A 22,145-nucleotide genomic window follows, 5' to 3' on the forward strand; every position below is an offset into this window, starting at 1 on the left:
TATTATTATTATCAGTAATATTTTGCTACGACTAATTTCTAATCTTTTTTTTTGCTATCGTTAACATTTAATCAAAAATCGGTGATAATTTGTATTTAAAAAAAAAAAATGTTTTCATTAAAGAAAAAAATTTTTTTTTGTGTTGACCTTTTTGTAGATAAAGAAAATCGTCATCAAAAAAAGGTTAAACGTAACGATCAGGTATTAATTTAAGTACTTCAGGTACGAAGATGATGACGTCACTAATTATTAGTAAAGTAGAAGAGACATCTTAATTGGAAAAGAAAAAAGAGGTAAAAAGAAGTAAAAGAACAAAAGTTGATTTTTACCTTCGCGTAAATCCAAACAAACCGAACGAGAAATTTAACAAACAAACAAACAAACGAACAAACGGACAAACAGACAAGGAAAAAAAGGAAGAAAATTAAAAAATTAAATTTGATTCGGTAAGTGGATAATTGTCAATTATTTAGATTCCATTTTCCTGTGGGCATGATGGAAGTGAGATGGAAAAAAAAAATTTTTTTTTTCCGACACGGTTTTTGCTACGATTCATGTTGTACAAAACTGAGAGAGATAGAGAGAGAGAGAGAAAGAGAGAGAGTTGATTTTTTTTTTGACGAATGGCTAATTTCCATAAAGCTGAAAATCGCCATTCAAAAAAAAAAATTGCGCGTTTTTTTCTCAATCAAAGCTTTCACAAATTCAGTGAACTGAAAATATATTTAAAATCATTTTTTTACGGTTTTTTATTCGCGAATGAAAATAAAAAAAAAGCAAACAAACGACAAACAACAACCAACAAACCAAAAAAAAAAAAAATGGCGACAAAATAATATAAAATTTTTAAAAAGAGAAATTTGAATTTTTTTTTTTTTTTTCGTCATCATCGCCACCACCACCACTTTCATCATCATCATTATTTTATTTTTTTTTTTAACGTTTCATTTTTCTTCTGCCACGTCAGTTTAATAAATAAAAAAAAAATATATATATAAATAAACGGGAAAAAGGTTTGGTTTGAAGCAATTCATTTTCAAATTTTCCGATTCAGTTGAGGGAAATTACATTTTTTTTTTTCTTTCTTTCTTTTATTTTCCTGTCACACATTTCTTCAGGAAAATAAAAAAAAAAAAAGAAAATTTTTTTTTCACTTCTGACAATTTTTCCTTTTTTTTTAAAAAAATTATTTGATCCAATAGAAAATACAAAAAAAAACAGCAGAAGAAAAAAAAATATGGCGGAAAATTTTTTTTTCCTTTTTTTCCTTTTCAGTTTAATCACCGAGAGAGACTTATTTATATCGGTTTTCTTTTTCTCCCCTCCTACCCTCCCTTCCTCGTTCTCCATCTTTTTCTCACTTATGATTTATTTATGAGAAACGAACAATCCAACAAACAAACAAACAAACAAACTGCAAATAAGACGAAAAATGTATTTTTTTTATTAATTTAATTTTATAACGTTTTTACTCCGTCGAAAAAAAAAAACAAGAAAAGATTTTTCGTAAACGGTTTTTTTTTCGCGAGGTCAAAGTTCACGTCGAAAAAAAAAATTTTTTAAATAAAAAGTCCCGGAGAAAAAAATAAAAAAAAGAAATTAAAAAATCCTCCCGAAGGAGGAATATAGCCTGGAATGTTATTCGTTCGAATGGAAGAGAGAAAGGATAAAAAAAAAGGGGGAGAAGGAATAAGGAGTGGGGAGGTGTGGGAGAGGGAGATACAGGAGAGGAAGAAAAACCGGGAAAAAGAGAAAGGATAAAAAAAAAAAAAAATGAAATTTCTCTTCGCCATAATTTTGTTGTTGGATTGTCGGAACGTGTTCAGTCACCGCAACGAAACCAATCATTCCAACTCTGAGTTAAAATCAGAAAAATACACACAAATCAACTCAAAAAAGCTTTTAAAAAAAAAATAAAAAAATTTTTTTTTTATTTTCCCCGGAATTAATTTATTTGAATTTCAAGTTGGAAAGGTTGGTAATATTCCTTTTAAAAATCATTTCCGGTTTTTCCTTTTTTTTTTTCATTTTTTTCCATCGTGAAAATCCATTCGATTTGTTTTTTTTTTTTTTTCCATCTTGAAGTTATTCCGATTGAGTTTTTTATTTTTTAATTTAAATAAAAAAAAAGTTGTTTCCACGAGGGGGTTGGGAGGTGGTGGATATTGGGGAGTAGAAGAAAAAATAAAGAAATTTAAGGGGCGGGAAATAAAACGAAGGAGAAAGGGAGGAAGGGGCAAAGGAAATTTTTTTCTCTCTTTTTCTCATCTCTTTACTCTTCTCTTTCATCATCATCATCATCATCATCATCATCATCAACATCATCATCGATAAAGAGAGAAAATCGGTTTGATTTTTTTTTATTAGGTTGGCTCCCCTTGTTTTTTTAATATTGGGGGGAGATGATTTCGATCATTTAGCAAAAAAAAAATTTTTTTTTTTTCTATTTTGCATTCGTGGTTTGATTGTCGTAAAATTTTATTACCGTTAATAAAAAATCATTTTGAGGTTTTTCACGTTCGATTTTTCCTTTTTAATACCGTCGGAAGTTAAACAAACAAACAAACAAACACAAAATTTTTTTAAACGTTAAACGTAATGGTTTTGTTTGAACAACCAAAGTTAAAGAAATTCTCCAGGTATTTTTTTTAGCGGTTTTTTTTAATTTTTTCTTTTATGGAAAAAATCATAAATGAACGGATAATCGTTCAACCATCCCGAACGAATAAAAACAAACAAACAAACGAACAAACAAAATCCATCGAACCGCAAAAAAAAAAATTTAAAATATTTTTTTTTATTTTTTATTGTTTTAAAAATGCAAAAAAAAAAAAGAAAATTTCCATAGATATAAAAATAAATTTTTATTATATATTCAAATCCCGTGTACCTTATTTAATGTTCTGACGTATTTTATAATATAAAAAAATATTTATTTTCTTCTGCTTCTCACATCGAAATTATTATTATCATCATTATTATTATTGAAAAAAATTTTAAAATGTTTACGACGGGATTTTTTTCTTCGGGAAAAAAAAAAAAAATTTATTCGAGGAAATTTTCCAACATTTGAAAATCTTTGATGGTTATGACGTCATAAACGATTCGAAAAAAAATTTTTTCGCCAAAATGACGTATAAGAGGGCAAATTTTATTATCATTATCGTAACTTACTACGTCACTGAATAAATCGGAGCCAATGAAAAGTATCGTAACGAATACGACGTCATTAAATTAAAGTTTTTTTTTCTGTGTTTTTCGCGTTCTTACGAACATTTTTTTTTATGTTTTTCGTAGTGCAATAAATTGACGAGGTTAAAGGTCATATCGTAATATCATCATTATCATCATCATCACCATCATTATTATCACCATCGTCGCCTTATTTAAATTTTTGTCGTTAAAACATAAAAAAGAAAATTACAAATTTTTTATTATTATTATTTTTTTTAACGTTAATTAATTACGGTCCTGTTTAATTTTACCCTTTCTACCCTTAATTCGGTCCTGATCATTTCGCAAAAATTAATCGCAATCAAAAAAAAAAAAAAAAAATATAAAAATTAAAAAATCGTTATGTAACGTCAATGTAAATGAAATGTAATTCGCGAGAGATTATTATTATTATTATTATTGAATTAAGGTATAAAAGTTTAATTGGTCGAATTTCGTTTCGAATTTTTTCCGACATTTATCCTAGAACCGACCCTGAATTTTTTTTTTTGCTTTTTAAGTAGTAATTAATTAAATATTAAACATAAATTGAAATTTTACATTATTTAAAATTTGACTTTGTTCAAGGATTACAATTTTTTTTTCTCTCTCTCTCTCTCTCGCTCTATTGAATGCTAATAATAATGATAATAATTTGTCATTAAATAATTAGTTAGTGCCACGAACAATAAAAAAAAAACGTTTATAAAAATCATTATTATCATCGATTTTTTTTTTATGAAAGGAGTAACAATTAATAATTTAATTGTAATTTTTTTAAAAAATGGCGGGAATTTTCTTTTTATTATTTCTATGTTGGCTGCATTGTGCAATGTCCCTTCATTTAAATACGGGTAATAAATTACTCAAATTATTGTCAGAATAATAATAATAATAATTCGAATGAATTTTAAAAAAAAATTTTTGTCATCGTTTCATTATTTTTGAAATCGATTTTTTTTTTTGCAAACTTCCGGTTGGATTTTTATTGAGATGACGGGGGAGGAGAGGGGAAGGGTAAGAAGGAATTAAGGGAAGGATTAGGAAGAAAGAGGAGGAGGTAAAGGAGGTCACGGATTAGGCAAAAAAAAAGTTTAGAATTGTAGAGAATTGAAAAGAAAAATTTTTCGGGTTGGAGATTTCCTCGGTGGGTTGGGGCGGTGGTGGGGGGTGGTGTAGGATGTGACAGCAGGATATTGCTGTAGCAACTGGCGGCGTGGCTGTTAAATTCGGTCATGCGGAATAAGAACCCTTCCAAATGTACAATAATAATAATAATAATAAAGTTTATCATCGTTTTAAGGGGGTTGATATTGTGGTTTTTATCACAACAACAACAACAACAACATCATCCATCCGACGCCGTCAACAATTTTTTTTCTTGTTGTTTGTTTGTTTGTTTCTTCCTTACATCATCAAACTATATTATTATAGTCATTGCTATAATTTTTTTGTGATGTTTCCAACACTTTATAGCGCTCTATATCATTTTTTTTTCCGACCGGAAATGAGTTTTAAAAAAAACGACAAATTTTAGTTAATAGTCGTTTTTTTTTTAAAAAAATATTTGATTTATTACCCAGAAGTTATTCATTTAATTTCATATAAATTTTTATTTTTTTTGTCTAATTCCACGTCAAAATAAATTAAGGATTTTGTTATTAAGTAATGAGAACGTTAATCGTTACGGTTCATGAATCTTTAAAAAAAAAAAAAAGTTTTACTGTCTTACCTTAAAGAAAAAAATTTTTTTTTTTTCGTATCCATTGTTAAAATATAATGACGATGATGATAATGATGATGATGATGATGATGATGATAACATTTTACTAAGCTCAAAGTATTTTATAATAACAAAAAAAAAAAGAAATTAATGGCGCGGTGATACGTCATAAAAATTATTAATATTTAAAACACTTGACGAAAATAAATTTTTTTTTTTTGTTATTAATTGTCTTCTTTAGGACGTAAACGAATTTTAAAGTGGCAGTAGATTAACAAAAAAAAAAACCGTACGAATCGAACGGTTAAATATTATTATTAATATCGTAATTTGGAAAAGGATAGAGAATGAGAGTTTTAATCGATCGATACGATTATGAAATTTAAGAAAAGTCACGTGATTTACAATGTAGTATAAATATAACTTTTCCTGTTTAAATTAACGGTTTTTTTGTTAATTAATTGGCGCGAAATTTAAAATTTTAAAAAATTTAATTACCTGGAAAGGTAAAAATTTATTTATTTATTTATATTTTTCAAGGTCGTTTCTTTTTCTTAATTAAATAATTAATTAATTAATTTTTCTTAGGTTTTGCAAAAAAAAATTCCGCGATTTACGTAATAAACTTAATTAATTAATTAATTAAAGAAAAAAATTTCTAGAACATTCTAAGATTTAAAAAAAATAAAATAAAAAAAATTTTTTATGGATTAAAAAACCATTTGATTTTTTTCTGCTTCTACGATTTCTTCGACGAAAAAAATATTTTTTTTTAATTGTACGTCGTAAAGTGTTAAATGAATCGATGTCTGATGCCACGAATAAATTTTAAGTTTTGGAATAATTGTTTATGATTTTTCGAGATCGACAAAAAACGAAAACGACAACAAACGTGTTAAAAAAACGTGGAATAAATAAATAAAAAATTTATAAGCGAGTTTTAATAAATAAAAAAAAAAAAAAGTTTCAAGTGTCAGCAGACGTGTGTGTTTGTGTGTGTGTGTTTACGCCCACTGTTAGTTTTTTTCGTTTATGAAAACTTTATCAAATTGTTTATCTGATATATACGTATATTTAACTTGTAAAAATATTCGTTTGGGAAATTTAATGTTATTTTCTTTCTAATGACACTTCATAATTTTTTCATTTAAAAAAATAATTTTTTTTTTTTTTTTTTCTATAATTTAATTTTTACAATTACAAAAACGATTAATTTATACAAATTATTATTATTATTATTATTAATAAAACTAGTTTAAATATATATATATATATATATATATATATATTCAAACGTGTCAATTGATGTTTGGTGGTGGCGGAAGGGAGGAAAGGTCATTCGACCTTCGACCCTTTGCCCACCGAGTATATAAATGTGATGCACGAATGATTTTTTATTTTATTTATTTCTTTTTCTTATTTTTTTTCTTACCCTTGCCCTTGCCCTTATCCTTACCCTTACCCTTACTCTTGCCCTTATCCTTATCCTTATTTTCACTGTAAAAAAAAGAAAGTGGGATTAGATTCGTTCACAGTAGTGGCATTAGTTAACTTGATGATGACAAAACTGTCACATTAATAATAATAATATCATCAGATTAATTGGTTTCGTTTGAGGATTAATTGCGTCACGCGTAATTAATAATCGATTTTTCGACATTTCTAGACTTTTCTTTTTTTTTCTCTTTAAAAAAAAAACAAAAAGAAAAACGTCTTCTGCCACTTAAAAAAAAAGACAAGGGTTAAAATTTTAACGGTTTTTTTCAATTATTTCATTATTATTATTGCTTCACATTTTCCCTTTTAAACGACGTCGCGGAAAATTATTTACAACGTTGCCAAATCGTTCAAAAAAAATTTAAACGTTAATATTATTATTATTATTATTATTATTAATATTACTCGATTGAAAAATTCATCAATTAAATTCGCACCCCCCAAATAAAATAAACGACTTGAGCGCCGCCTAATGACTTTTTATTGAAACTATTAATTTTCACGCATTTTTTCTTTTATTAATTTATTTTTCGTAACGTTAAAAAACAAAAATTAATAATAATAATAATTTCGATGAAAACATAAAATGTTACTCATTATTATTATTATTATTATTAACGTACGTTACGATTTACTTTAATTTAATTTAAATAATTTATAAAAAAAAAAAAAGTGAAAAACAACCGGAGTAACCGGTTGCCAAAAAAAAAAAAAAAAAAAAAATTTACTGTCAAGTTTTACGTATTATTATTATTATCATTATTTTTTTTATTTCTCCAGGCTGTTGAAATATTTATTAAATAAAAAAAAAAAAATTTTTTTTGTCGCCATTTCGCAAAAAAAAAAGAAAATATAAATAAATAAATTTTATCATGAGCAGGGTTTTGAAAATGGTGGAAGAAGAAGGAAAAGGAAAATAATAATAATAATAATAGATTATTTTACGTGTATCTAGACAAAACGTAGTATAAATTATAATCTATGATTCTATTTGTTATCATTATTATTATTATTGTAATTATTTAAACGATAATAATGTCGTCATTTATTATCAATTTCCGGTGTGTTTCTTAATTTTTTTTTTCAATAATTACGGCGGGAAAAACGCGGACATTTTCGCGAAAAAAAAAATGCGTTCAAATTAACTTATCGAATAAGTGCGTAAATATTAAGCATGCGTAACACGCACTTTATTAAAAAAAAAAAATATGGCTACTCTTTCTATAGCTTTCTTTCATAAATTATAGTAAAAATTTTTTTGTTGACCTTTCGATTTAAAAAGCCTTCGAGTCATAAGAAAATAACCGTTAAAATTATTTTTTTTGTCTCGTACCACGCCTTTTCGGATGTACAAAAATTAAAACGTTAAAGAGGATAAAAGAAGAAAAAGGAAAATTTTTTTAATTACCCTGGAGCTCCAAAATTAAATTCGGCTCTCGTCGTCGTCATTCTCAACATCATTTCTTGCGATCTTAAATATTCTTCGTAAGCCAACCAATTTCCGCACCTTCTTAATCTTTTAAAAAAAGGATCGACTGTAAAACAAATGAAAAAAATTTACGTGGAAGTAGAAAAATAACAATTAACTTTTCCTCAAGTGGTAAAAGAAAACTCACATAGACATTCTCTCGTTGGTGCATCAGGTTCGCCTGCTAAATCGCATGTTAAAAATCTTTTCGGTAAAAAACCCGGTAAATCTTCTAAATATTTTACTATGTGAAACTTTAACAAACAAACAACAAAATCAATAATAATAATAATAATAATAATAATAATAATAATAATAATAATAATTTTTTTAAAGATTTTTTTATAGAAAACAACAAAGATCAAAAGAAAAACGGCAGACTCACGTCGAAGGGTTTAAATAAAGTCGTATAATCTGATACGTGTTGCGGTGCGTTTATTATATAAAAACCGTTAAATTTGGCGGGAAAACTATCGGTGAACAAAGAACACATTTTATGAGCTCCAAATTTTGTTATCATATCCGTATGTTCTTTGGTAAAACCTTTCATATCTATTATCACCGATACGGTTTTACCACGGATTTGATTTTCCTATTTGATTACATGAAAGAAAAAAAGAAAAAACAAAATGGCGTCGTCGCATTAAAATGTTTTACGTGTACATACGCATGCGCTCACACACCTGTAATAGTATATCCAATTCGGTAAAAATTAATTTCATAACGTGAAACATGCTAAATTTCGAAGGATCATCATGTGACAACCACGTGGCAAATATTATCCATTTTTTATCTAAACCGTTTGTAAGTGGTACGACGCACCTGACAACAAAAAAATATTTTTGTTATCTCGTATCGAGAATTCGATATATCGAAATAACGGTTTTTTTTTCAAAAATGCTTACACGGCATCGTATTTAAGTAAATTATTCGGACTGCATGGATGTCTATCTTCGAAAACGGATTTCATTGATTGTCTCGCATAATAATAATTCATTAATTTATCTTGTGCTTCTGCCACGTCTTGAGAATTCCAAAGAAACGTTATTAAAAGTTCTTCGTCTTTAAAAAAAAAAAAAAAATTTAAATGTTGGCATTTCTGTTGTTAGCATGGAGGTTTTTGATTATATTTACCTAAATGTTTGGGTAGATATGGTTCTCTCGAAAGCCAATTATTTATTTTAATTAATTCTTCGTGAAAATCTATTTCCGGTTCGCTTTCGCTATTTAAAAATAAAGAGAAAGAAAATTGGTTAAATGAGCGCGTTCAGAATTACTCGAAACGACGTCATCGATGACGTCAATGGTCAACTAACCTTTTTCCTTCTAATAAATTTCCATCTTCGTCTTCCCAAACGTTTTCCTCCAGAATATTCGGATCCATTATTCCTAGTTCTCCTTCCATTTCCGACTCTGCCATTTTTTTTTTTTTTTTAAAATTTTCTTCTTCTTTTTCTTTTTACTTAATTAATTTAACACGAAAAAAAAAAAAAAACAAAATGGGGGTGAGGGGAGAGACCGAAATTTAATATATAAACATTAATAACCGAAAAATTTAGTCGTATAAATTTTTAATTTTATTTGTAAACAAAAAAATTATTATTATTATTATTTTATCTTACGACACGACGGAAATAATAATAATAATAATAATAATAATAATAATTTGTTTAATTGTTTAAAAGTGAATGTTTACATCCGATTTCGAGTGACAAAATCGGTTGAGCATTTGATATTTGTTCGAGTAATTTTTTCCTTTCTTCCATTTCTGCTAATAATTTTGCCTTTTTAATTTCAGGAGCGTAACCATGATATAAATAAGTTACTTCGAAAATGGCATCTTTTTCTTTTTGTTTTGTTAAAAATTTTTTACATCCGGATAAAATATTAATACTTTTCATTAATGTTTTTCTCCGTTGATTATTGAGGAGACGATTTTTACCAAACGCTGAAAAGAGATAATGATAATGATAAACACGCGGCGTTTTTTTTTTGGGGGGGGGAGAGGAAATAAGGAAAAGAGGAGACCTGGATGTTCGTAAGGTTTCATATTTTTCATTCTTTCATAATATTGTATTTTATATTCCCATTCGTCGGCTACGAGTTTCATTTTATTTATCCAAAATTTTCCACCTTCTTCCATTTCTTTTTCGTGGCACAATCTTTTCCTGTAGTCGTTCAACATGTTCGATTCGAAACATATGAAAAACTTTTCACATTGTTTCAAATGTTCACGCCATTGATCTGCGACCATAATAATAATATTTTCGTTAACGATCGTGCACGCACACACACACACACACACAAAAAAAAATAATTCGTACTCGTTAAATCATTTAAACTACCCAAATTCCCGCCAAATTCAAATGGTAAACTATTTCCTGACACGTGACTAATCATTTCCTTTTTACTTTTGATAACGTTTATCTGTTTTTTTTTTTTTTTTGGAAAATTCGTTTAAAATTTCGTTTAAAAAAAATTAATTAATTAATTAAATAAAAATTTACTCGCCCAAATTCCATTTCTACTTTTTGCCACGTTTGTCACGTGATTAGGTGGATCAAATAAAAAAAATGATCTGAGCGTACCTGGAATTGTACCCTGGAAATAACACAAAAAAAAAAATATATTAAATTTGTCGATTTTTTAAAAACTTTTTATTTGATTAACTCATTACGTAATTTTCTTAAGGTTTCCCTCTCTTGTCCCCTCGCCCCCTCACCCTCTCCCCCCCGAAAAAAATGTTATCCTTACCAGAATTTGATCAGTTATCGATCCATAATCATCAAATTTTTTTTCCATAAGTTGCGGACATAAAAAATTACGACCGCTAAAAATAATGATGAAATCTCCAAAACCGAAATCTTTTTCCTGTTGAAAAAAAAAATTTTTATTTTTTCAATTCTACTTCCACGTTTTTTTTTTTTTTTTAATATTATTAATAATACCCAAATTAATAAATCGATGGTCATGGCCAACAATTTAGCATGTTCTAACGAATTATACGAAGTTAATTCTTTTAATGCTCCCATTAAAATTATTTTTTCACCGTTCGTCGATGGTTCAGGCATAGGTATGACGTATCTGAACACACATAAAAAATTTTTTAGGCGCGTTGCGAAAAACCAAACAAACTACTGGGTAATAATAATGATGTTAACAATTTTTCCAATATTTTAGAATTTTCTTCAGACGATGGATTTCTATTGCTGAACAAATACGATGGTTCTTGTCTCGAAAAAAAATATTTTTTAAATATTATTTTAGCATTTTCTAAATCGTTGTTCGCACCCGACAGGAAAACCGTTAATAGTTCGTTGCCTGGAAAAAATTAATAATAATAATAATAATTTGTATGAAATTTGGTATTAAATAAAACAACGATCGATTTTTAATGATGATAATAATAATAACTTAAATTATGTGGTAAAAATCTTTGTTTTTCTATCCATTTTCTAAATTGTTCTACTGTGTTTTTATTTTTCGTGTTATCTCTTATCATTTCATCGTCTACATTATCAAAACCTTCTTCTTCTTCTTCTTCTCCGGCGTAAAAAAAATTGATGTTGTTGTTGACGCCATCGTCATTATTATTATCATTAAAAATTTTTTTTCTACTGTCGAAAAATCAAAAAAAAAAAAAGGGGGGGAGAGGGGATTTAAATCGATCGTTGATTTTTTTTTTGATTTTTATATCAATTATTATTATTATTATTATTATTATTATTTTGAGCGTACCTGATAATTTCCGGTCCGCAACATTTTCTTATAGGTTTTATAACGGTTTTATTTAGTCTTTGTTTTGTGTATTTAATTTTTTTACACGGAACATTCGACGTCATTTTCTTATTTATTTTAAATATTAAAAAAAATTTTAAATTATTTAAAAAAAAAAAAATGTAAATATTTTCATTAATGGCGAGAGAGAGAGAGAGAGAGAGAGAAAACCGGAAAAAGTTTTTATTATTTAATGTTTTTCTAATGACACGTTTATTTTTTGTTTACAAACAAATTTTTAAGTAATAATTACGTAAAAAAAAAATAGAAATTTATTTTAATCGTTTTTTTTTTGTTGACGACGACGACGACGGCGACGTCGACGTTTCGTTTTCGTAAAAAGTTTTTATTAATAATAATAATGATGATGATGATGATGATAATAGTGCTGATGATAATAATAATTTTTTGTGATAAAACAAGTGTCAACCCTTAAAATAAAAAAATAAAAAAAAGCTGGGACATATATTTCGATTCAGTATCTCTTTCTCTCTATCTCTCTCTTTCTCTCTCAGTACCTCTCCATCTCTTTTTCTCAGTATCTCTCTCTCTCTCTCTCTTTCGAAAAATAAATAAAAAAAAAAAAATAAACCGAGGAACCGGATCCGAGTAAAACGATCTTTTTTCCTTTTATTATTTAAATTAGTAAAATAAAAAAAAAAAAAAAAAAAATAAATTCCCTTCGTCTATTGCCCCGACTAAAATATTTTCTACTACCCCTTTTTTTTTCTTTTTCATCACCCCCTCCCTCTCCCTCTTTCTCTTCAAAACTACTACTACTATTATTATTATTTGTCCGTTCATTCAATGAGCTTTTAAAAAGAGAGAAAGAAAGAAAATATAGCAGAAGATAAGAATCGGTTTTTTTTATATATATAAAAATAAATTTAGATTTTTACAAGGTTGTTTGTAGGAGGAGAAGGTGGTGGGAGGGAGGAAGTGAGGGAAAGGGGAAAGGGAGAAATAGGAGGGAGGGGGAGGAAAAGGAGGAAAAAAAGAAGAAAAAAAGATTTTCCTGTTTGCTTTGGTCTTTCTCTTGGGGGATGAAAAATTGACTCAAGGGTTTTATACTCCCTTGTTTTTAAACCCTCAATAATAATGATGATAATGATGATAATAATAATGATAATAATAATAATATACATTATCTATAACGAAATTAATCGTGACAATATAAATTTGTATTCTTTTTTAATAGATGAAATCTCTTTTTTTTTCTTTTTTTTTGTTGTTGTTAAAAACAAAAAATTATTATTATTATCGTCATCATTGGGAATATAATAATAATAATAATAATAATAATAATAAAATTTAAAAAACTTTATTTTTTTTACAGGGGTAAGTAAGTAAAAGGGAAGGGAAGTTGGGGGTTGGGTAAGTGATTGTTTTAAATTTTTACTTATTGCGGTTTAATTATAGAAAAAAAAGGAAAATTATTATTTTTTTTTTTTTTGATAAAACGTCATTTCCGGTTTTTTTTTTATTTAAAATAATTTATTATTTATGCGTATTCTGCTAGTGAGTGAGTGCGTGCGTGCGTGTGCGTGTGAGTATTATTATTACGTAGAATTTTATTCGTTTCGTTTCGTTTCCATTAAACCAAAGTATTATTAAAAGTCATTCTCCACATATCTACTAATTTAAGAACATTAACACCGCCATTTTTTTTTTTTCTATAACCGCCTTTGGGGGACCCCTTTTCTTTCTTTCTTTGAATTATTCGATTTGCGGTTTCAAAGAGTTGAAATTTTTTTTTTTTTTTTAAGTTGTATAATCGTTCAGATAATCATACTTTTTTTTTGTTTTTACACAAACGAATGAACTGTTAATAAATTATTATTATTATTATTATTATTATTATTATTATTACTTTGATAATTTTCTTTTTTGTTTTTCTCTTATCATGTATATAATGTTTTTTTGTTGTTCTTGTTTTCTTTGTTTTGTTCCTTTTTTTTTGCATATATTAGAAATTATCACGTTATATTGTATGAATTAATAATAATAATAATAATAATAATAATAATAATAATAATAATAATAATAATAATAATAACGACGACGGGAGAGTATAAAATTTCGCACGGTTAAATGTTTTTATGTTTTTTTTGTTGTTTGGTTAAAATATTCAAAAACATGAAATGTTTTGCGAAAAACATAAATAAATGCACGGTATGGGGACAAAGGGAAGGAGGGAGAGAGGGAAGGGAGGGGGTGCGCGTGTAATAATTACAAAAAGTTTTATTGGGAAAAAAAAGGTCAACGACATAGAAAAAAAAGAAAAACAAATTTGAAAAACGGAAAAGTTTTTTAAATAATGAGAGTGTTAAAATTATCAAAAGGAGATGAATCGTGATAAGAAAATATTATGAAAACGGCAGCAGAAGAAAATTTGATAATGATTAAAAACGACAAATAATTAAAAAATAAAAAATGGCGCCGTAACTGCGAGAGTAAAAAAATTCGAACGTAAACGCCTATATAAAATATTATTATGACGCGTTTCCGTTATTTTTTATTTATCTCCGGGGAGGTGAGGGGATGGCGGAGGAGGGGGAGGGGAAAAGGGTGAGTTACGCGAAAGAAAAAAATATTCATAAATTATTATTTACTTTTATAAATCAGAAAATTTTATATAATAATTTTTCTAATCTATTTTAAATTCATATGGATCCATTTTAAAGTTGAAGGTGTGAAGTGTGAAGCGTGTCAAGATAAAAGGAATGAAAAATAAGGCGGATTAAAATTTCATCCTTCCCCCCCCCCTCCTTCCCCTCCTCCCCGCACTCCTTCCCTTAATACGAGAAAAATTTCCCTAATAAAGAGAAAAGTTGGAAATTCCTTTTTTTTTTATTCCTCCTCTCTCTCTCGCACGCAGCATCCTACCCACTATGAATTTCCCGGATTCCTCTCCCATCGTCATCATCATCATCTTCTTTTTCTTTTTCTCTCCTACAGGTTTCCCTTTAAAAAATCCTCCCTCCCTCCCTCTCTCTCTCTCTCTCTCTCTCTTTCTCTCTCTTTTCTGCTCAGAAAATTTTTTTATATTTTTTTTTTTCTCGAGCTCCACCTTTGTGTTGTTTTCGCTCACTTATAAAACCTTTTTCATCTCTCTCACTCTCTCTCACTCTCTCTCTCTCTCTCTCTCTCTATTCCTAAAAATTGTTTTTACATTCAATTTTACCGACTATTATTATTATTATTATTATCATATATTTTTCTAAAAGATTTTATTTCGAGTGAATTTCTATTACTATATAAAAAAAAGAAAAGTGTATTTTCCTTTTTCATGTGAAAGGGAGAATGGTTATATTAAAATAGTGATGATATAATAATTCCTGTATACGCTCCTGTTTTATCTGGACAGTTTCCTTTTTGGAAATTTTCCTTTTGTTAAAAAAAATTTTTTTAATTACTCACATTTTGTGTAATGAGTCGTTTGAGAATTTCCTTTGTTTGTCTTTAAAGTAATAAAATAAAATTTATATTTTTACCTTTTTGCCTTTTCTTCTGTTTGTTTGTTTGTTATTCAATTGTACGCACACACGCACTCACGCACGCACTAGAGAGAGGAAAAATTTTTTTTATTTTTTTTAACGGGGAGGCGTTCAAATGCGTTCGATGATTTTTTCGAAATTTTTCTCTTTAGAAAATTTTTGTCTTTAACCACGTTATTAAATCGATTAAAAAACCTTTTTTTTTCTTCCCCTCCCTCCTCCCTCCCTTCCTTCCCATCTTTAATTTTAGGTCATCGACTGTGTTAATAAGTTTTCTTTTAAATGTCAAAGTTCAAATATTTGATTTTTCCGCTTCGGTTATTTTTTTTTTTTTTACATCATATTTAATTATTGTTTATTATAAAACGATTTCGAAGATTAATTAATAGAACGGGATTCCTTAATGATAACGATAACGACAATAATAATAATGATGATGATGATGATGATTTTTTTTTAAATAAAAAAGAAACGCGCGTTCGTTTTAAAAGAAAAAAATTTTTTTGTTTTTTCCGTTTGCGTTCGCGATTGTAGAATAATTTTTTTTTTAAAAATCTTTGTTACGGCACTGGTTAAAACCAGTTCTTCGACAAAAAAAAAAAAAATAAGTAATAATAATGATAATAATAATAACAGAGGATCCGACTCTGAAATTACATAAAAAATTAAAAACTCATTTCGTCATTAAACCTATAAATACCTGACTGGTATTCATGTCAGTGAGCAGTAACCAAAGGCGTTGAAGGGATATTTTTTTTTTATTTTTTATTTTTTATGTTTGTTGTTTGTTGTTGTTGTTGTTGTGTTATTAAAAACGAAATATATAAAAAGTTAAACATAAATGAACAAAAAAAAAATTTTTTCAAAACGTCTTAGTATAAATTCCGATTGACAAAAAAAAATTGTATGTTGAATTAAATGTTTTTTTTTTCAGGCGTTTTTTTTCTTCAGGGGGAGAGAGGAGAGGCGAAGTTCAGGTACGCACTCACGCACTATCGCACGTATGTACGTACGTACGTTCACGCATTGTATGCTTTAATAAATAAATAAATCCGATTATCGTTATTATAATTTCTTTATCATTTACCTTTAACCCTTGACTATCCCTCCCCCCTCATTTCCTCTCTCTCTTTTTTTAAAAATATTTTTCTTCTGCCACTGCCGACCGACTGACGGACCGACGAATAATATTTCTTTTATAAACCATCATAATCATCATCGTAGTTTGCGTGATTCTTTAAAAAAAAGTTTTTTTTTTTTTTTCGGTAACGAATTTCTTTGTTCGCGTCACAATTAAACTTGATTGAATTTACGCGTTGGCAACCTCGTTTTAAAAAATTTATTATTATCATCATCATCAATATTATTATTTTTATCGTAACACACGTGATATAAAAGAAGAATTGATTTAACGAAAAATCAACGATTTTTTATTAATAATAATGATAATAATAATAATTTTTTTTTGTGTGTTATTTTCTTCGAAATTCATATAAAAGGGAAAATATCATTTTTTCAGAGCGTGTGTGGTGTACACGCGTGTTTGTTTGTTTGTTCATTCGTTTGTTTTATTTTTTAATGTAACCTTTTACAACCTTTCGATGAAATTAAATTCTTAATAAAAAAATTTTTTTCTTTTTGTTTCCATTTTTTTTATTTTTTTCTGTTTTCTCCTTTTCGTTTGTTTCTATCCCGTTTGTTTGTTTGTTCGAGTTTTTTTAAATGTTTTAAAACAATTAGGAAAAATAAAAAGATTTTTCGTGGAATTAATTTATACATTTAAAATGTACAAACAAAAACTGTTAAAAGGAAAATTTCGGGTCGACCGACAGGTAAGAAAAATTAATTTAAAATTTGGTCATCACCGCCTTCTCTCTCTTCTGCTTCCCCCCCTCTCTCTCTCAACTGAACGTTTATTATTATTATTATCATATTTTGGTAAAAACTTAAAACGTTCGTTTGCACAACAAATGCGAAGAGTCCTACGCCGAGGAAAAAAAAAATTTTTAGGGAAAAATCTCCATGTGAAATTATTACAAGATGACGACGTGGCAGGAGCTTATTCGATAGGTTTCAATTAAAAAAAAAAAAATATACACTCTTTTAATTATTACGTGACCCGACGGTGTTTCGGTCGGGTGTGTGCGTGTGTGCGTGTGTCACACACGGTTGAACAAAATTTTTTATAAAAATTTTCATATCTTAAATAAAAAACATTTTTTGGTCGTACCTGTTTGTTAGTTACAAAAAAAAATCATCGTGGTTAATGGATATTATTAACCTAAGTTTTTAATACTAAAAAAAAAAAAAAAAATTAATAGAATCGAATAGCAGATGGAAAAAAAAAAACATAACATATGTCGTATAATTACACACACACACCGATAAAAACTATTATTAATAATTTTTTCTTTTTATTCTGCTTTTAAAAAATCGGATGTGAAATTCGTGTCATTTGAAAAAAATATATATATACATATTATATACGTGTGTACGTGCGTGTGTGCGTGAGTGCGTGTACATTCTAGTTTATTATTATTATTATTACCAACCGTCGAATTTTTTTTTCGCGTTGAAAACACGTCTTCGAAATATATATATCGATTCCTTATATTTAAGGATGATTATTATTTTTAATTTATTATTTTTCTCTCTTTCTAATGACACGATAAAAATTTTTATTAATTTTTGTAATCCTACCTCCCCCTCTCCCCTTACAAAACAATGAAAAAAAAGAAGGGAAGGAAAGGGGAAAATTTTGTTAATTAATTAATTGTCTTTTTGTAATTTTTTATTTTCCCGCCATTTTTTTTAAATAATGATAATGATAATAATGTGGGATTGTTTAAAAAAAAATGAATGCAAGACATAAAAGAATAATAATAATAATAATGAAATAAATTGTGAATATCTCTTAAATAAAGTCGTTGAAACATAAAATTTTGTGGCGCCGCCAATTGCCAAAGACGAAATGTCTCTCCTCCCTTTTTTCCACCCATTTATAATTTCCTTAACCGGGAAGACGGGAGGGGGACTCCGCCTCCCCTCCTCCTCCCCATCCTCTCCCCTCCTCTCTCCCGGTTCCCCGAGAGTTTTTCCACGCACACTCCACACAATAATAATCTCATCCAATTCCAGACGACCCTCGTGGCGTCTTTTAATCTCTTATTTTTTTTTTACCTTCTTTTTTTTTTCTAATATTTTTTGCATTCGCGAATTATTATTATTATTATCACATCAACGAAATTTTAAAGAAAAAAAAAAAATTTTTTTTCTTCTGCTTTTCTTTTCTCTCTCTCTCTCTCTCTCTCTCTCTCTCTCTCTCTCTCTCTTTTATTGTAAGAATATGGCTTCTGGAACTGTTTAAAAAAAAAAAAAGTAAACTCAGACATGAAACAATTTTTTTTTCTTCCTTAGAGGGGGCGATTTGGGGGGGTTCGGGGAGCACGCGGGGGAAGGGCGAGAGAGAAAAACTAACCTGAGGGGTTTTCATTTAAGTCGAAATTAAAAACGCATAAATGCGGCAAAACTGGAAAATTTTTTTCTAAAGATCCGTTTGTTGTTAATAACAAATAAAATGGCGGCTGTTGTTTGTTGGTTGTTGTAGTTTGGAAGCCGGTAAATATATTAACGATTAGACAGATTTAATTTGATTTTGGTCATTATTATTAAAGTTAACATAATAAACGTAATAGAAATATGAAAAGGAACAGAATGAAACAGTTTCCGGTTTTTATGTGACGAATACATCCGGCGGATGTAGTGAAATCATTCATTGTGTTATTTTATTATTTACTTATTGAATACAACAACCGACGCGCAAAACAATTTGTTTGTTTCATGAAAATCCTACTACGTGATAGTGAAAAGAATTTTTTGTTTTTCCTTTTTTATATCCTTTGATGTGTTTATCAAAAGAAAAAAAAATCAAACAAAGGATTTGGAAAAATCTGGAAAAATTAATTAAAAAAAATTTTTTTTTACTTTAAAATTACATTTAATCAATTTTTTTTTTTTTTAAATAGTTTTTATAATGAATAAAATATTTAACAGGCTTGCCAACCAAATTTTTTTTTTCCTCATTACAATTTACACGAAAAAAAAAGCATTTAATTTTTTTTGATGGCAACTTTACAAAAAAAAAAAACGAATTTTTTTTTGCTAATTTTACCTTCTTTTTTTTGTGGTTGTTGCCATCGTTCTGGTTGTTGTTGTTGTTACTTAAGAACTAATGTAATGAGTGAGTGGAGGGGAGGAAAATTAATAATAATAATTAAGAAAAAAAAATTTTTTTTTTAAACTGTTATTTACACGATTGAATTAAAAAAAAAAAAACGTAAAAGAAAAAAGAAAAATTATTACAAAAAAAAAAAAAAATTGCACTAATAATAATAATATCTATATAAAAAAAAAAAATTTGTACAAAAGAAAAAAGAAAATTCGTCGTCTGCTTTAAAGTTGAAAAAAAAAACAAAAAACGGAAAAATAAAATTTTCCGATTGAAAAAATTTTTTTTTCCCAATAAAAAAAAAATGACGAATTTTAATTATTATTATTATTATTATTTGTTTGTTTTGTTTTTTTTTTAAAAAGATTTTCCAGAATTTTCCATCAAATTCCAGGAGGGAAAAAAAATGAGCGTAACTTTGATTTAAAGCTGATTAAAGTTATCATTTAAAAAATTTTTTTTTTTTTCGGTTAATAAAATTTACCCGTCGTCGTTTGTGTTTGTTCGTTTGTTTATTTAATTTTTTATTTTGTTTGTTTGTTTGTTTGCTTTTTTTGTTGTTGCTAAAAAAAATTTTTTGGGATGAATTTAAACGTTTGTTTGTGGTTTTCGATTAAAACAAAAAAAAATTTTAAAGAATATTTTTTTGGAAAATTTTATCATACAAACAATTTGTTTGTTTGTTTGTTTTTTTCCAAACGAGATCATTCGAATAAAATGATAATGAACTAAATAATTTGATGGAAAATTTTAAAATTAAAAAAAAAAAAAGTTGAAATAAAATTAAAAGTGATTTACACAACGGAAGGACTGTCTTCTTCCACGTTAACAGAAGATGCTCTAGATGATGGCCTTGGAGAATTGGAAGCCGGTGGAACATTCGATGGCGATGGCGATTGAGCTGGAGGTTGATGTGATGCATTATAATAACTGCTTAATGTTGAAAGTGATGATGATGCTGCTAAACTGCTTAAACCAGCTGCCAAAGGTCCCCCACCAGCCTTTTGTTAATAAAAAATTTAAAAAAATAAATATTTTCCGTCGGAAAAACCTCCCAGAGTACCAGAAAAAAAAAAGAAAAAAATTACTTGTAAATGAGGAGCAGTAGAAGGTCCTGGTAGTAACCCTAAACCCGTAGGGTATAATCTGTAGGGTAACGGTTTTTGTAACGTACTAACAGCAGCAGCAGCTGCTTGTCTATAATAAATATCAGCAGCACTCGGTCCTGCTCCACCTGTGCCCGTATACGGCCAGCATCCGTAAGGAGCACCACCGTATAACCTTTGAAATGCTGCATAATTTCCTGCTTCTGCTAATAATTCAAGTCCTACAGCCGTTTGTCTTTTCCATTTCGTCCTGTACAACAAAACAAAAAAAAAAACAAAAATTTTAATTTTTGTCGAAACGTCCCTGACGTTGAGGGAGCCCCCCTTCCTCCCGGCCCCCCCCCCCCGGCCGCGATGACGATGATGATGATGACGAAAAAATTCAGCGACATAAAAATTCAATCGAATCTGTCAACGTAGAGAATGAGTTCCGGTTGAGGGGCAAATATGTGTCGTCCGCAAAATGATAAACGATCCGCCATGACAAATTGAAAATTTTTTTTTTAGAGAGAAAGAGAGAGAGAGAGAGAGACTTTGTTCTTATTATTTACAAAAATTGATTTAAAAAAAAAAAAAATTATAAATTATTACATTACCCTTATGAAAATCCTTTGAATAAATAAATCTTTTAATAATAAAAAAAAAAGTTTTCCTTTTTTTTTTTTCTTTTTTTACATATAAACGCATCGTAAAATGATTTATAAATCCCGTTTGTTATAAATAGTTAATGTGAATCAATTTATATTACAAAAACCGTTTGAAACATTATAAGCTTTGTTCGGAAGCATTACCGTTACATAGGATAAATGAATTAGCTTCAGAGGGTTAAGTCAATTCTAAATTTACAGGGGTAAATGTTAATAGCTAATAGCATCTAAAGTGGTTTTTGGAGTTCTGGAAAACTGGATTAGCTATGGTCTTCCAACTTAATATATATATATATATCGATTATTATTATTATTATTATTATTATTTAAAACGTACATTAATCATTTACTTTCAGACTATATTATCTTATTTATTATTATTATAGATTTTAAGTTTTTCCTTTAAAACATTAATGTTTTCAAACGGTTGTTATTTATTTTCATCCCCCTCTTCCTCCCCCCTCGCTCTCCCTTCCTCTCCCCCCTCCTCTATCCTTTTTATTATTTTCTCCCTCATACGTGTAAAGGAATCGAGATTTTATTTCTTTTCGGGAAAGGAAAGAAATCGGAAAATTTATTCCTAAATTTTTTGGTTGTTGTCGTTGTTATTAAATTTTAAAATGGTGGCTGTGAGAGAGAGAGAGAGAGAGATAGAGAGAGTATTATTTTGTAAAGTTAAAGAAAAAGGTCCGATTTCTCTTGTCTCTGGTTCGACGATCCTTCCGGACATAGATAGGAAAGGCAAAATGGGAAGCGATAAATCTCGGTAAAAGGCTCTTTAGAAACGGAACCGAAAGTTCATTAACAAATTAAGTTGAATTTAACTGGAACAAAGAACATCTCTGGAATAAAAACAACAACGAAACACGAAACCATAATTCATTACGGGCCCGGAGACGGTCACTTGTTTTTTACGAAAATTTTCCCTTTCCTCCCCTTCCATCTTCCCCCCACTCTCCCTCTTTCCACCGCCTTCCCTCCCTAATCTT

General features: G+C 28.2%; 2 protein-coding genes across 2 annotated transcripts; both read right to left on the reverse strand.

The window, feature by feature from the left end:
- Nucleotides 1–7,837: 7,837 nt before the first annotated feature.
- On the reverse strand, nt 7,838–9,306 carry Phum_PHUM339250 (alpha-tocopherol transfer protein, putative; the record flags this gene model as incomplete). The annotated part of the gene is made up of 7 exons (XM_002427702.1): nt 7,838–7,968; nt 8,050–8,155; nt 8,287–8,493; nt 8,585–8,723; nt 8,807–8,963; nt 9,036–9,124; nt 9,218–9,306. The coding sequence occupies 7 exons, from the start codon at nt 9,304–9,306 to the stop codon at nt 7,838–7,840; spliced, it is 918 nt and encodes a 305-aa protein (XP_002427747.1).
- A 265-nt stretch (nt 9,307–9,571) lies between these two features.
- On the reverse strand, nt 9,572–10,301 carry Phum_PHUM339260 (uncharacterized protein; the record flags this gene model as incomplete). The annotated part of the gene is made up of 3 exons (XM_002427703.1): nt 9,572–9,849; nt 9,930–10,145; nt 10,226–10,301. 3 exons carry the CDS (start codon nt 10,299–10,301, stop codon nt 9,572–9,574), a joined length of 570 nt encoding a protein of 189 aa, XP_002427748.1.
- Nucleotides 10,302–22,145: the final 11,844 nt, after the last annotated feature.

The sequence above is a fragment of the Pediculus humanus genome, genomic scaffold (assembly GCF_000006295.1).
Source record: "Pediculus humanus corporis 1103172107745 genomic scaffold, whole genome shotgun sequence".
Taxonomy (NCBI): Eukaryota; Metazoa; Arthropoda; class Insecta; order Psocodea; family Pediculidae; genus Pediculus; species Pediculus humanus.